Source organism: Oncorhynchus mykiss, chromosome 4, assembly GCF_057628025.1.
Source record: "Oncorhynchus mykiss isolate SJ-2025 chromosome 4, ASM5762802v1, whole genome shotgun sequence".
NCBI classification, from domain to species: Eukaryota; Metazoa; Chordata; class Actinopteri; order Salmoniformes; family Salmonidae; genus Oncorhynchus; species Oncorhynchus mykiss.
This window is the reverse complement of record NC_143025.1, coordinates 16,962,965-16,978,116: the sequence shown is the minus strand read 5'-3', so window position 1 is coordinate 16,978,116 and position 15,152 is coordinate 16,962,965. Positions and strand designations below refer to the sequence as shown.

Genomic DNA, 15,152 nt, shown 5'->3' with positions numbered 1-15,152 from the left:
ACAGTTTTTTTTAGCGAAACAGAACGCGCAGACAAGATTGGTATCAGTGCCCCCCTTTGATATAGATAATGAACTGCAATTTGCGAACAGGTGAAAGAATTTAGCCAACAAAGGTTTATTATATATTTCGAAAAATGTAGGCCTATTTTAGAATTTCCTAATTTCTTTATCTGTTAGACTACATTTTACGAGCTCAAATAACATTTCATTGTGTTTATGTAGTTTGAGTACCAGTCTCCTCAGCTAACAGTCCACTCTTGTTCATGCCACTCCTTACCAACCTGTTCATGCCACTCCTTACCAAAGATACTGGCCTTTCAGCAATCTCAATGTTCAATATGTGCTGGATTTACAACGGAGTTGCTCACTGGTTGTTGGATATAACATGACTATTTTCAATGGCAACAATTCCAGCCTAGAAAATATAATTAGAATGTATAACAACGTCAAAAATAAACATTTACCTGTTAGCTAGGCAAGTTGTTGTATTTCGAGGCTTAAAATTAACCCTAAGACGTTTTGTGGTTGGAATTGCAGTATGTATTTAGTTTGAGAATTTAGACATGAGTTAGCAACTTTTGACAGACCAGTTTCATCTCTGGACAAACAGAAAAATGTTGCTTAGCAACCGGATACCAACGTGTTCTGTGGAGAAAAAAAGGTGTTCCAATATTTGCATAATCGTTGTGATTGGAGGATAGGTGTGAGGTTTATCGAATAAGATTAATATTTAATCAGAATATTCATATTTGAAGATGGCAGACTAAAGTCAGTTTGATAATTATCTAAAAAAGTACGCTAGTGTTTCTGATTGTATTCATAATCTTACTTGGTTCATCCTTGGTAGACAATACAATTTATTTGCGCCGCTGAGGTCACGTGCGTCAGGTGGATCATGTTGAGCACAAGATGAAAGGTTCCAGTGTATTTCAGCAGCATCACTGCCGCCGTGCGCGTACTGCCACCAGCTGTTGCTTTTAGCAAGCACAACACTATCCAGTTCGTGACAGACGCACTTCAGAGACAAGCTGCGAAAGGATAGAAACAATGACCTGAGTTGTTTTTTTCTTCTAATTTCTGTATTCTAATGTTCCAACTTTCAATGGTGTCCACTGTAATTTACGCACAAACAGGTCTTACATCTGGGTACCACTTTGAAGGGAAGATAGGCTAACTGAATGTCCTCAGCTGAAAGGTAAGTTCACTTTTCTTCTTTTTTTAAATTTTTTTTTACATTAAATGAATTTGGGCTATCTGAAATTATTACTTTATTACAATAAAATATGTGAAGAGTTATATCCCTATAGGACATTTTAAAAAACTAATAGCTGAAACATCCTAATATTCCATGGCAAATACTTCTGTATTTTGTGTTCTCTGGCAGATACCTTTTTTTGAAAGCTCATCCAACACATCTGATCTGTTAGTTTGATGGCTCATACATTTATAGGTCGGTTGTCAGTTTCTTATACAGGTAAAGAGAAACATATTGACAGATGTGCTCTAATCATCATTGTTACAGTGGCTCAAATAGCTTCTAATTCACTTCCAAGACCATTTTCAACATCCTCTCACAAACGTGTTTTGCATAACCATGTTTGGTCCTAAGTATTTGAATATTCAAAGTAATAAGATGCTACTGTAAGGTTAAGAAGATATTCCTATATGGAATGATTGATGATGGATTAACTGAAGGTAACTCCTGTGCCAAAGGACTCCATTGCCTGACAGAGTTTTTGTGTGTTTGATGGTTGTCCAGCGTAGCAGAGAAACTCAATCTATGGCCTGGTGACAACAGCAGTGTTTGTGAGAACAGACTGTCATCGCATTATCTGCTGTGGAGGACAGATACGGTGGAGGGTTGCTAACCTGTTACATTACAGCCTCACACCACAAAGACTTGTTTCCGATGGATTTAGTGACCATGATCCGTTCACTTCATACCCAGGTCAATACCCAGGTCAATTTCCTTAAGGAAAAGGTTTTGACGCCTACTGAATAGTGGCCATGACTTTTATGGTGGTTGATGCTGGTCTTTAGAGAATAAGAAGGAAAGGGAGAGAGAGTGGGTAGAGGAGCTTGGACATGATGGACTATGGCCTAAATTCAGTCAATGCTATCAGGGTGGTATTACACCTGAGGTAAAGCTCTTGTGTGATCCTCTATAAATGTGTTGTAGACCTTGTGTGTGGTGACCTCTGGTCTCTACCATTGGCTAAAGAATCTATCATGCAGGGTGACACACACACACACACACACACACACACACACACACACACACACACACACACATCTGTTACCAAGATGGTCTAATGCCTCTCAACTTCGGACCGCTTGACATCCATCATCATTACCAGTTTGAGTAAAGTTACCAGTATTGTGTCTGTTGGTTGTGTTGATGTAAACAGATCACATGTGAAAGGAGATAGCTATAATGATGACGCATAGAGATGACACACTTCTCCAAATCCATAGTCACAATGGTAATCCCCTGTCCGTCCTCATCCCCTTGCAACATTAATGGACCAGAATCCTCTGTGTGAGCTCTCAGGGCTCAGGCCTGTGATGTGACTTCTACTTATGTACAGGCACAAGTCCAAAGTTCAAATATGAATCTGACGACAAGAACAGAACATTCTGAGATTCTGAGACCTGGAAGTGTTAATGTCTGATTTACTATTGTAAACAAGTGAGTTATAGCAACGGCACATATGAAGGATGAATACAAGGTAAGATATGCCATCTCAGGCATAGTCTATCATATCCAAGCTCCTTTACCCTCTGTCTCTCCATCTCCTTCTCTAGCGTCATCCACCTGAATAGGAAAATGCACTAATTACACGCAACATGCAACAATTTCAAAGATTTTACTGAATTACAGTTCATATAAGAAAATATGTCAATTGAAATAAATTCATTCGGCCCTAATCTATGGATTTCACATCACTGGGAATACAGATATGCATATGTTGGTCATAGATACCTTTTAAAAAAATAGTAGGGGCGTGGATCAGAAAACCAGTCAGTATCTGTTGGGACCACCATTTACCTCAAGCAATATGACACATCACCTTCGCATTGAGTTGATCAGGCTGTTGATTGTGTCCTGTGGAATGTTGTCCCACTCCTCTTCCATGGCTGTGCGAAGTTGCTGGATATTGGCGGGAACTGGAACATGCTGTCATACACGTCGATCAAGAGCATCCCAAACTTGTGTACAGATCCTTGTGACATGGGGCTGTGCATTATCATGCTGAAACATGAAGTCGATAAAATGCAATTGTGTTCGTTGTCCGTAGCTTATGCCTGCACATACCATAACCCCACCACCACCATGGGGCACTCTGTTCACAACGTTGACATCAGCAAACCGCTCGCCCACACAACGCCATACACGCTGTCTGCCATCTTCCCAGTACAGTTGAAATCGGGATTCATCCGTGAAGAGCACACTTCTCAGTTACGACGCCGAACTGCATTTAGGTTAAGACCTTGGTGAGGACAACAAGCATGCAGATGAGCTTCCCTGAGACGGTGTCTGACAGTTTGTGCAGAAATTCCTGGTTGTGCAAACCCACAGTTTCATCAGCTGTTCGGGTGGCTGGTCTCAGATGATCCCACAGGTGAAGAAGCCAGATGTGGAGGTCCTGGGCTGGCGCGAGGCCGGTTGAACGTGCTGACAAATTCTCTAAAATGACGTTGGAGGCGGATTATGGTAGAGAAATTAACATTCAATGCTCTAGCAACAGCTCTGGTGGACATTCCTGCAGTCAGCATGCCAATTGCATGCTCCCTCAACTTGAGATATCTGTGGCATTGTGTTGTGTGACAAAACTGCACATTTTAGAGTGGCCTTTTATTGTCCCCAGCACAAGGTGCACCTGTGTAATGATCATGCTGTTTAATCAGCTTCTTGATATGCCACACCGGTCAGTTGGCTAGATTATCTTGGCAAAGGAGAAATGCTCACTAACATGGATGTAAACAAATTTGTGCACAAAATTTGAGAGAAATAACCTTTTTGTCACTATGCAACATTTCTGGGATCTTTTATTTCAGCTCATGGAACATGGGACCAAGACTTTACATGTTGCGGTTATATTTTTGTTCAGTATAGTAGGGGTAATACCTTTTCCTTAAGGAGACTGACCTGGGTCTTAAAAGTGGTGAACAGATTATGGAAACAAGTCCTTGTGGTCGGAGGCTGAAAGGCTGTTCCTGGAGAGCTACATGTTGTGGCTGTCAGCTTTTGCTTCAGTGCAGCACTAATACCCTATTTCATCTAATCAAGGTCTTAATTATTATTTCATTAGTTGCTATTTAGGGTTTAAGTGTCGGGCTTGGTCAGAACCAAAGCCTGCAAAGTGCCAACCATCTCAGCGGGTTGGTGACTGGTACTGTACTGTGTTACAAGGTTCAACTGTCATTGTGATCACCCTGCCCATTAGATCTAACCTATCTGATCTCCTCTGCTCCTCTGCAATTCTGTAGCCTAACAAAGAGTTCGTTAGCCTCTGGGGTGGACGTGCCTCGTCATTAGCTGTTTATCTCCTCCCACCTGGACCTGTCTGACCTTTAACCCAGCCTCCTGCTCCTTTGAACCGAACTGTTCTCTTTGGCAGTATGAGCGAGAAGCGAGGATGTCCCTTTCAGCTGCTGAACCGTGCGCACAGAGACTACGATGGTAGTGGTGGTGGAGGATCCAAGACCTTCGGGCCAAATGGTCATGCCACCACCAACCCGGGACCGAGCCCCATGGGTAGGAGGAGCCAAGGCATGGGCACCATGGACAGTGACAGGTCCCTGGCCCTGGATGAGGCTGCCGCTGCTACTGCTGACAGTACACGTTACTCTCCTGTTTCACTGAAACTGGAGCCCACAGTGGTGAATAATAGGTCAGACACTCCATGCAGCCCGCAGACGGACACAAAGGACCTACCGCTGCAGATCGACGGCCGGCCCCCTGCCTACTGCCCTAACCCTCCTCTCCCTCCAGCCATCCGGCTGCGCTCCACCATACACTCCCAGAGCCCCTACGTCACCAAGACTAGCATGCAGGGGGATGTCTACAACTTCCTAGAGAGACCCGCTGGATGGAGATGCTTCCTCTACCACTTCTTGGTGTGAGTACCTACAGTACATTTTCATCCTTTGCTGGTCACTTTAACATACATGTAGGCAGCTAAAGGGCTACCCACTTGACACACACTGGTAGAATCAACATTGTTTCCACGTCATTTCAATGAAATTACATTTAACCAACGTGGAATAGATTTTGAATTGACATCTGTGCCCAGTGGGTAGACAGCTTCTCTAGATCAGTGGTTTTCAACCGGTGTGCCTTGAGGAACTCTCAGGTGTGCCATACATTTTTTGCTACTCTTGATTTAAAAAAATGTATCTCACAAATGTGACCTGTGGAATGTACATGTTATTTTGACTGCCGCTCAGATAATACATTTTACTGCGCATGATTACATCTGTATTATTGTTTCAAGTCTGTTGTGCTCAGGCTGTTACATTTGAATCATCTGAGGGGGGCGCATGAAGAGCAAAGTCATTTGTATAATTTGACTTCACCTGTGAGAATCATTAGCATATGCAAGTCGGACTAAGCTTAGCTATACTACAGTTTCTGCCATAGATAGAAAACAGAGCATGGCCTTGTGTCCGTGGTTGCACCTTTTACAATGCAGAAAACCTCTCGTCTCCAGCTCAAACTGTTCAAAACTGAAGACATATTTTACCAGAGCTACATTTTTTTCTTTCTGGTGTGGATTGCGGGACGCTCTTAAAGGGGTACACACAAATGAATCACCATGAGTAAGGAACTATGTAAACTATTACAATAGTTCAAATAAACACTATTTGATCTATTAAAAGTTTGTCACAGAAAATAGATAATTTGCAGTATGGTTCAGATGAGAGGGAGGTCATTACCACTATATAAATTAATAAGGACATTTTAGGTGAGCCGCAGAATTTTCTATATCAAGGTGTGTCAACCACTGCCCTAAAAAACACTAATTTCTAAATATATCTTTATGAATATTATCATTTACATTTTCTGCAATGTTTGAAAGCCACACATTTTCTATTTGAACCCCCCTCCACATTTGCATAGGGAGTGACGTGTCACATTTTCTGGCCTATCCAGACAAAGGAACAATTTCCTGTGCCTGTGACACTCACAGCTGCGCTTGCAATAGCGCATATGAAACAGTCTTGACATGAAAAAATACAAAATAATTTAATAGAATTGAAACAAGATCCATTTCTCTTGGTCACAGATGGACTAAATCACTTTGTGCTTAAAGCTGAAGTTGTAACGAGTCTGCACACATTTGAATGGGGTCTCTGAGTTGCTCAGTGGATGTTGTCGTCAGTTATATGAAATAGTGCCAATATTGTACTGTCCCTAAGTATGATCATATTTGTTTTACATTTATGACAAAGGTGAAATCTTATAGTAAGTATTTTATAATTTGATTGTTAATATATTTAGAGAGCGTTTCAGTCATTTAAATTCCTATTTCCTCACATTTGTTGAATAGTAAAAAATAATGTATGATTTTTCATATTTTGTTAATATTTGTACTATGTACTTGAGCTTGTGTCCTCAAAAGTGAGTACACCTTAGCAATTTAGAACTATTTTTCTCAGAAAGGTGAGTTCCAGACCTTTCTAAAACTAGGCAACTTTACCAATTATTGTTGATGGCCATCTCATGAAAAATAATTACGTTTGGGTATGTCTATTTAGGCGGGATCCTAATTCTTGCCCTATCATTCAAGAGGTTGGACAATACCGCTTCTACTGTTTATTGACTTAAACAGGGGGTGTTGAACTTGAGGTTAAAACCTCTACAGGATCGGTGTGTCTCGAGTGGCACAGCAGTCTAAGGCACTGCGTCTCAGTGCAAGAGGCGTCACTACAGTCCCTTGTTTGAATCCAGGCTGAATCACATCCGACCGTGATTGGGTGTTCCATAGGGTGGAGCACAATTGTCCCAGCGTCGTTAGGGTTTGGCCGGGGTAGGCTGTCATTGTAAATAAGAATTTGCTCTTAACTGACTTGCCTAGTTAAATAAAGAGTATTATGCAGTGCTGTCAGCAGGCGCTGCAGGCTCACCAGAGAACAGACACCCTGGATCTCTGACGAACATGTCTTGTGCAGTACCCAGTAGATGTGAGTCTTTTATATAACATTACCTAACACAGGGGATAAGACATGTGTTACCTCAGCCTCACTCAGCCCCTCAGAAAACAGGCTCCTTTGATCCGTGGCTTGCCAAGCCTCTCACTTTCCTCAATGGCAGTGGACTGACGTAGCCCCCAATGGGGAAATGCAATCAGTGGTAGAAAAAGTACCAAATTGTCATACTTGAGTAAAAGTAAAGACACCTTAATAGAAAATTACTCAAGTAACAGTAAATATACTTAGGCATCAAATGTAATTGCAAAAATATACTTAAGAATCAGAAGTCAAAGTATAAATAATTTCAAATTGCTTATATTAAGCAAACCTGACAGCACAATTTTGTATTTTATTTTTAATTTACAGATAGCCAGGGGCACACTACAACACGCAAACATCCTTTACAAATGAAACATTTGTGTTTAGTGAGTCTGCCAGATCAGAGGCAGGGGATGCCCAGGGATGTTCTCTTGATAAGTGTGTGAATTGGGCCATTTTCCTGTCCTGCTAAGCATTCAAAATGTAACAAGTACTTTTGGGTGTCAGGGAAAATGTATGGAGTAAAAAGTACATTATTTTCATTAGGAATGTAGTGAAGTAGTCAAAAATATAAATAGTAAAGTAAAGTACAGATACTGCAACAAACGACTTAAGTAGTATTTTAAAAATATTTTTACTTAAGTACTTTACACCACTGAATGCAGTTTACAACCACACACAGCTGATACAACCACACACAGCTGATACAACCACACAGCTGATACAACCACACACAGCTGATACAACCACACACAGCTGATACAACCACACACAGTTGATTATTGTTTTTTACCTATGAGGTTGGCTGGCTGTGAACTGTGATGCTGCTTATCTCTGATCTTTCCATCTATTCATCTTCAGCTACATAACTAAGCGAGGAGGATTCTTCTGTTGCTGTGGACACTGAGGTATCCTGCCTAAACCCATGGTGAATGGGTGAGGGCCTGTCAGAGCAGGCTGCTGGTCAGATGTTATGATCAGAATAGGCATACACTATTTCATAGTCAGCTATGTGCTGACTAGCTGGTGCTGAAGGCGGTCTTCCATTCATCCCCCTCTGATGCGCCCCAGGTTGTAGGCACTGTTTAAATCCAAGTTAGTAAAGTACTTCACACAATGCATCTGTTCGATCACAGTGGGTATGAGAGGCAGGGGATAACTGAATTTAGCAGTAGCCTTAGTGTCATGTAATCGATACAAGGGTGGAGACCTCCCTCCTTCTTCACGAAAAAGAATGCCCCCTGGGTGTGTCCCTCCTGGACGTAGGCCTCCATGGCTTCAGTCTCTTCATGCGAGAGACGGTAGATGTGCCCCCGAGGGAGGGTAGAACCAGACAGTAGGTCGATAGTGCAGTCCCATGGGAGATGTGGGGGCAGGCACGTGGTACGAGGCTTCGAAAAGGCCACCTGAGGTCCCGGTACTCCTCCAGGATAGGACGTGGGTGGCCTGGTCCGGACTTTCCACGGAGGTGGCACATATTGACACAGAGAGACACCTCCCCTGCACTCCTGCGACCAACCCAACAACCTCCTCTCTGTCCACGATATACTGGGGTTATGCAACTGTAGCCAGGGGAAACCTAAAACTATGGGGTGTGCATAAGAGTTTAAGATGAGTAAAGTGATGCGTTCATGGTGGTTGTGAGTAACTGTGAGGGAAATGGGAATCGTGGTCTGGAGCACCAGTCCTGTTCCTAGGGGACAGTTCTCTAGGGCATGGACTGGGATAGGGGGTTGTAAAGGGTCTAGAGGAATGCGTAATGATAAGGCCACTGACCGGTCTAGGAAATTGCCTGCAGCATCTGAGTCCCCTAGGGCAGGACTCATTGGGGGACCAGGATAGTCAGGGAAGGTGACAAGGAGGAGGACGGGCTGGGTGGACAGAGAGGAGCAAGTCATGTCCATGCCTACCTGGGAAGGTGCAGGAGCGCTCCTCGGCCCGTTGCTTCCTCGCCTGGTTCTCCTTCTGGGACAGGTGTTCCAGGGGTGGTCCGACTCCCCGCAGTAGGAGCAGAGACCCTGTTGACGTTCCCCAGTGGGAAGGTGCGTCATGCCCACCTCCATGGGCTCAGTCTGGTTGGAGGTTCCTGGGAGAGACCTGAACCCCCGGGATGGGCAACGACGGGCATGCAGGAGTTTATCCAGGCGGATGGCCATGCCTGTAGCCCGCTGCAGAAAACCGTCAACAGGGCCTGGTTGTTCCAGCCAGTGTACGCAGCCACCATCTGATAATCCAGAGCGTACTCTGACGCTGGCCTGGACCCCTGGTGTAGTCGGAGGAGACACTCACCTCCCTCTCGGCCCTCTGAAGGATGGTCGAGGACGGTAAGGAGGAGTTGGGTGAAGCACTCCTAGGACTGCACTTCTGGTCCGTCCCTCTCCCAGATGGCGTGCGCCCACTCCAGAGTCCGGCCTGTCTCACCGAGATCACCAAGGCCACCTTGTCCCTCTCTGAGGCCGTCTCTGCATGACGGGTCAGGTGGAGGTCACACTGCAGGAGAAATCCCCTACAGTGAGCTGGGGTTCCGTCAAACGGCTCCGGGAGTAGCAGGTGGATGTTGCTGATCGGACCGGGTGATGTAGATGGTGGTGGGGTGGCTGGAACGACCGCAGGGAGCTGGGAAGGTGGTGGTGTAGCCTGCAGTTGGTGTACGGCCCGGAGCACCTCGTCCATGGCAGTCCAGAAGGGCTCCAGGCACGAGTCGTGGTGGTGGCTTATACAGCGGAGAGGTTGGGATGTCCTGCTGCTTCCTGTTTTCTTGGGTCGGTCCTTCTGTCACTGGTGTAGGGAGGAGTAAGCAGGAGGCAGTCGCAGGTTTAGAACTACTGAATTTATTTAAGGACCATAGATCAAAGCGGGACGAAACCCAAACGCTGGTGTGCTCAAAATATATCTTCATAAACAAAAAACAACCCAAAGTGCAAAGTATAAAGTACTCAGGAAATAGTCAGAGAGATTCCCGTCTTTTTTTCCCCCAAGATGGCGAAGCAGTCAAGACGTCTTTGTCCTGTCGTGTCCCTTGTATGTATCGTTTTACATATTTTTCGTCACATATCCTTATACATATCCTTATATACATATAAAATATTTTGCTAAACCTCATCATCTCATATACTCTCCTGCAACCCGCCTCACCCAATGTGGCGTGGATCTGCTTTTTTCCCCCTAAAGTATTTATATTTACTTCGGATCTGGAATCCCTCAACTGAAGCTAGCCAGCTAACTACCAGATAGTACCAGACAAGCTTCAATGCCATACAACTCTCCTTCCGTGGCCTCCAACTGCTCTTAAACGCAAGTAAAACTAAATGCATGCTCTTCAATCGATCGCTGCCCGCACCTGCTCGCCCGTCCAGCATCACTACTCTGGACGGCTCTGACTTAGAATATGTGGACAACTACAAATACCTGGGTGTCTGGTTAGACTGTAAACTCTCCTTCCACACTCACATTAGGCATCTCCAATCCAAAATTAAATCTAGAATCGGCTTCCTATATCGCAACAAAGCATCCTTCACTCATGCTGCAAAACTGACCATCCTACCGATCCTCAACTTCGGTGATGTCATCTATAAAATAGCCTCCAACACTCTACTCAACAAACTGGATGCAGTCTATCACAGTGCCATCCGTTTTGTCACCAAAGCCCCATACACTACCCACCATTGCGACCTGTACTCTCTCGTTGGTTGGCCCTCGCTTCACACTCGTCACCAAACCCACTGGCTACAGGTTATCTACAAGTCTCTGCTACTAGGTAAAGCCCCGCCTTATCTCAGCTCACTGGTCACCATAGCAGCACCCACTCGTAGCACGCGCTCCAGCAGGTATATCTCACTGGTCACCCCCAAAGCCAATTCCTCCTTTGGTTGTCTTTCCTTCCAGTTCTCTGCTGCCCATGACTGGAACGAATTGCAAAAATTTCTGAAGCTGGAGACTCACATCTCCCTCACTAGCTTTAAGCACCAGCTGTCAGAGCATTTTACAGATCACTGCACCTGTACTTAGCCTATCTGTAAACAGCCCATCTATCTACCTACCTCATCCCCATACTGGTATTTATTTATTTATTTTGCTCCTTTGCACCCCAGTATCTCTACCTGCACATTCATCTTCTGCCGATCTACCATTCCAGTGTTTAATTGCTATATTGTAATTACTTTGCCACCATGGCCTATTTATTTCCTTAACTTACCTAATTTGCACTCACTGTATATCGACGTTTGTTTTATTTTGTTCTACTGTATTATTGACTGTATGTTTGTTTATTCCATGTGTAACTCTGCAAATGAGAACTTGTTCTCAACTAGCCTACCTGGTTAAATAAAGGTGAAATAAAAATAAATAAAAATACAATTCCTCTCAGGAAAACAAGCAACATTTACAATGACCGACAAAGACAAATGGCAGAGGGAGTATATATATATACAGTGATATAGTGGGGATTGGAATCAGGTGTGTGTAATGATGACGAGACAAGTCCGGGGTTGATGAGTGAAGGGCGTTTGCCAGCAGCTAGAAGACTGGCAACGCCCAAAGCCTGTGCTGAACAGGAGGGGGAGCCAAAGCTAAGGCTGGTGTGACAGTAGTTAACGATAAGGGAGAGGTTGTTGTTCTGGCACTACACTGCCAAGTCTTTGACCTCCCTATAGGCTGTCTAATCGTCGTCGCTGATCAGGCTTACCACTGTCATGATGTCGGAAAACTTAATGATGGTGTTGGAGTCGTGTGTGGCCACGCAGTTGTGGGTGAACAGGGAGTACAGGAGGGAACTAAGTACGCACTCTTGAGGGGCCCCCGTGTTGAGAATCAGTGTGGCAGGTGTGTTGTTGCCTACCCTCACCACATGGGGCGGCCCGTCAGGAAGCCCAAGATCCAGTTGCAGAAGGAGGTGTCCATAGCTTAGTGATGAGCTTGGAGGGCACTATGGCATTGAACACTGTGCTTTAATGAACAGCATTCTCACATAGGAGTTCCTTTTGTCCAGGTGAGAAAGGGCAGTGTGGAGTGCAATAGAGATTGTGTCATCTGTGGATCTGTTGAGGCGGAATGCAAATTGAAGTGGGTCCAGGGTTTCTGGGATGATGGTTTTGATGCGAGCCATGACCAGCCTTTCAAAGCATTCCATGGCTACTGATGTGAGTGGTAGTCATTTAGCCAGGTTACATAGGTGTTCTTAGGAACAGGGACTATGGTGGTTTGCTTGATACATGTAGGTATTACAGACTGGGTCAGAGAGCGGTTGAAAATGTCAGTGAAGACACTTGCCAGCTGACCTAGCATTATCTTATTGTATCTCAGTATCTTTCCAGTTACATAAGCTGATTCATAATTTCACACTTTGATTAAGAAATCCTCATTTGGAAAAAGCTGTAATTTATTAGGGAGATAGCCATTGATGGATGTCCCTAATAATCTATTGCTCAGATGCAATAGGCTACATTTATTACTATGGCTGTGAGGGTCTTGGAATTTGAGGTTGTACACGGTCACCAACATAACTGTTCAATAAAGGGGAGGTCACAATTCTGTGTGTACACTTGTTTACATGGATATGAGAAACTAGCCATTACACTTCATTATTATCATGGCATTTCATTATTATTATTCAGGTTATTACTTATAAATATTTATCAACAAATGAAGAAATGCCAGGTTGGAGAGGATCTCTCCCATATTCGTATTGACACATTAACTGAGTCAAAATAAATATATATTTCTACCTTGTCTTTGACTGTTGGATTTTCTGCATAATAAAAATACAGATCCTATTTCAAAGCACAAAACCATTCGAATGAAGTCTGATGGGTTTTCACCCATTTTTCCTGAAATATTTGCAAATCTTCACAAACCCTGCTGCTGCGGTCATTCAATGGCAGTGGCATTGGGATTGGCATTATGTTCTTCAAAGAGAGGACTCCGTAATGAGAGAAGTAACGTAGCCTAAGCTACTGAAAATAGTCATTTTACAAGATTAAATCATGACCGGAACATTTAAACATTTAAAGACAGGCTACTTTAGGAAACATTCTGAATTAGTTTTAGATTTTTAAACAACTAATTGTTCAACTAATTGTTTTTAGCTCAATGCGCACATTGCACAGTTTCTCTAGAGATAAATCAGACCCAGCCTGATGCTTTGCCCAGGTATCTCTACCTGAAAATACATGATCTAAATGATTGATATTTGGTGTTCAGCAGTCATAAAAGTATTCCTTATTTACTTTGAAGGAATACAAAATAGTGATTTTGTCAGACAGCATAGGCAGCAGCCCTATGGAGATGAGATGATGACTTGGAATGAAATAATAAAGTAATCAAATAAAACAAATGTAATATAGGCTACACAACAACTGCAATATTTTATTAAAGTAATGTGAATAAATTATGGTTAATAAGTGATAAGCAGTAATGGGCAGCCCCTACCATCACGGGACCTTTATCAATTGTTTTATTCTGTGTTGCATAGTGCATTTAATGTTTTTTTTAAATAATTGAAATTGAAAACCGTGATTATTTTTAAACGAACCGACCTCAAAAAGAAATAATCGCCTAGCACTACTTTTTCTACATATGGTTGTGTTACAGCCTGCATTTAAAATGGATTCCATTTAGATGTTTCTATACCTGGCCTACACACAATACCCCATAATGTCGAAGTGGAATTATCTTTTTTGAAATGTTTACAAATGATTACAAAATGAAAAGCTGAAATGTCTTGAGTCAATAAGTATTGAACCTCTTTGTTATGGCAAGCCCAGTAGTAAAAATGAACTTAACAAGTCACATAATAAGTTGCATGGACTCACTCTGTGTGCAATAATAGTTTAACATGTTTTGTATGACTACCTCATCTCTATAACCCACACATACAATTATCTGTAAGGTCCTTTAGTCAAGCAGTGAATTTCAAACAGAGATTCAACCACAAAAACCAGCGACGTTTTCCAAAGCCTTGCAAAGAAAGGCACCTATTGGTACAGTAGATGGGTAAAAGAAAATAAGCAGACATTGAATATCCATTTGAGCATGGTGAAGTTATTCATTGAAGTTTGGATGGTTTTCCAATACATCCAGTCACTCCAAAAATACAGGTGTCCTTCTTTACTTAGTTGCGAGAGAGGAAGGAAACCGCTTAGAGGGCAATGGTGATTTTAAAACAGAAAACTGAGGATAGATCAACAACATTGTAGTTACTCCACAATACTAACCTAATTGACAGAGTGAAAAGAAGCCTGTACAGAATAAAAAACATTACAAAACAGGCATCCTGTTTGCAACAAGGCAGTAAAGGAATATTGCAAAAAATGTGGCAAAGCAATTAACATTTTGTCCTGAATACAAAATGTTATGTTTGGGGCAAATCCAATAGAACACATTACTGAGTACAACTCTCCGTATTTTCAAGCATAGTGGTGGCTGCATCATGTTATGGGTATGCTTGTAATCGCTAAGGGCTGGAGAGTTTTTCAGGATATAAAATAAACGGAATGGAGTTAAGGACAGGCAAAATCCTAGAGGAAAACCTGGTTCAGTCAGCTTTCCACCCGACACTGGGAGATTAATTCACCTTTCAGCAGGACAATAACCTAAAACACAAGGCCAAATCTATACTGGAGTTACTTACCAAGAAGACAGTGAATGTTCATGAGTGGCCGAGTTACAGATTTGAAAATTTATGGCAAGACCTGAAAATGGTTGTCTAGCAATGCTCAACAACTATTTGACAGAGCTCGAAGAATTTTGAAAAGATTACTGGGAAAAGGTTGCACAATCCAGCTGTGGAAAGCTCTTTAATTACTTACCCAGAAAGAATCACAGTTGTAATCGCTGCCAAAAGTGCTTCTACAAAGTATTTACTTCGTTTTGAGAATATTTACACAAATGAGATATTTCTGTATTTCATTTTAAATAAA

General features: G+C 42.8%; 1 protein-coding gene across 2 annotated transcripts in view; it reads left to right on the top strand.

Annotated features, from left to right (window-relative positions):
- Positions 1–4,425: 4,425 nt before the first annotated feature.
- LOC110522744 (potassium voltage-gated channel subfamily KQT member 1-like) overlaps positions 4,426–15,152 on the top strand; it is a 279,767-nt gene continuing 269,040 nt past the window's right edge. For both annotated transcript variants that reach the window (XM_036969009.2, XM_090231282.1), the window contains exon 1: positions 4,426–5,123. In XM_036969009.2, coding sequence (XP_036824904.1) covers positions 4,624–5,123 — 500 coding nt within the window. In that variant the 5' untranslated portion in view covers positions 4,426–4,623. The remainder of the gene's footprint in view (positions 5,124–15,152) is intronic.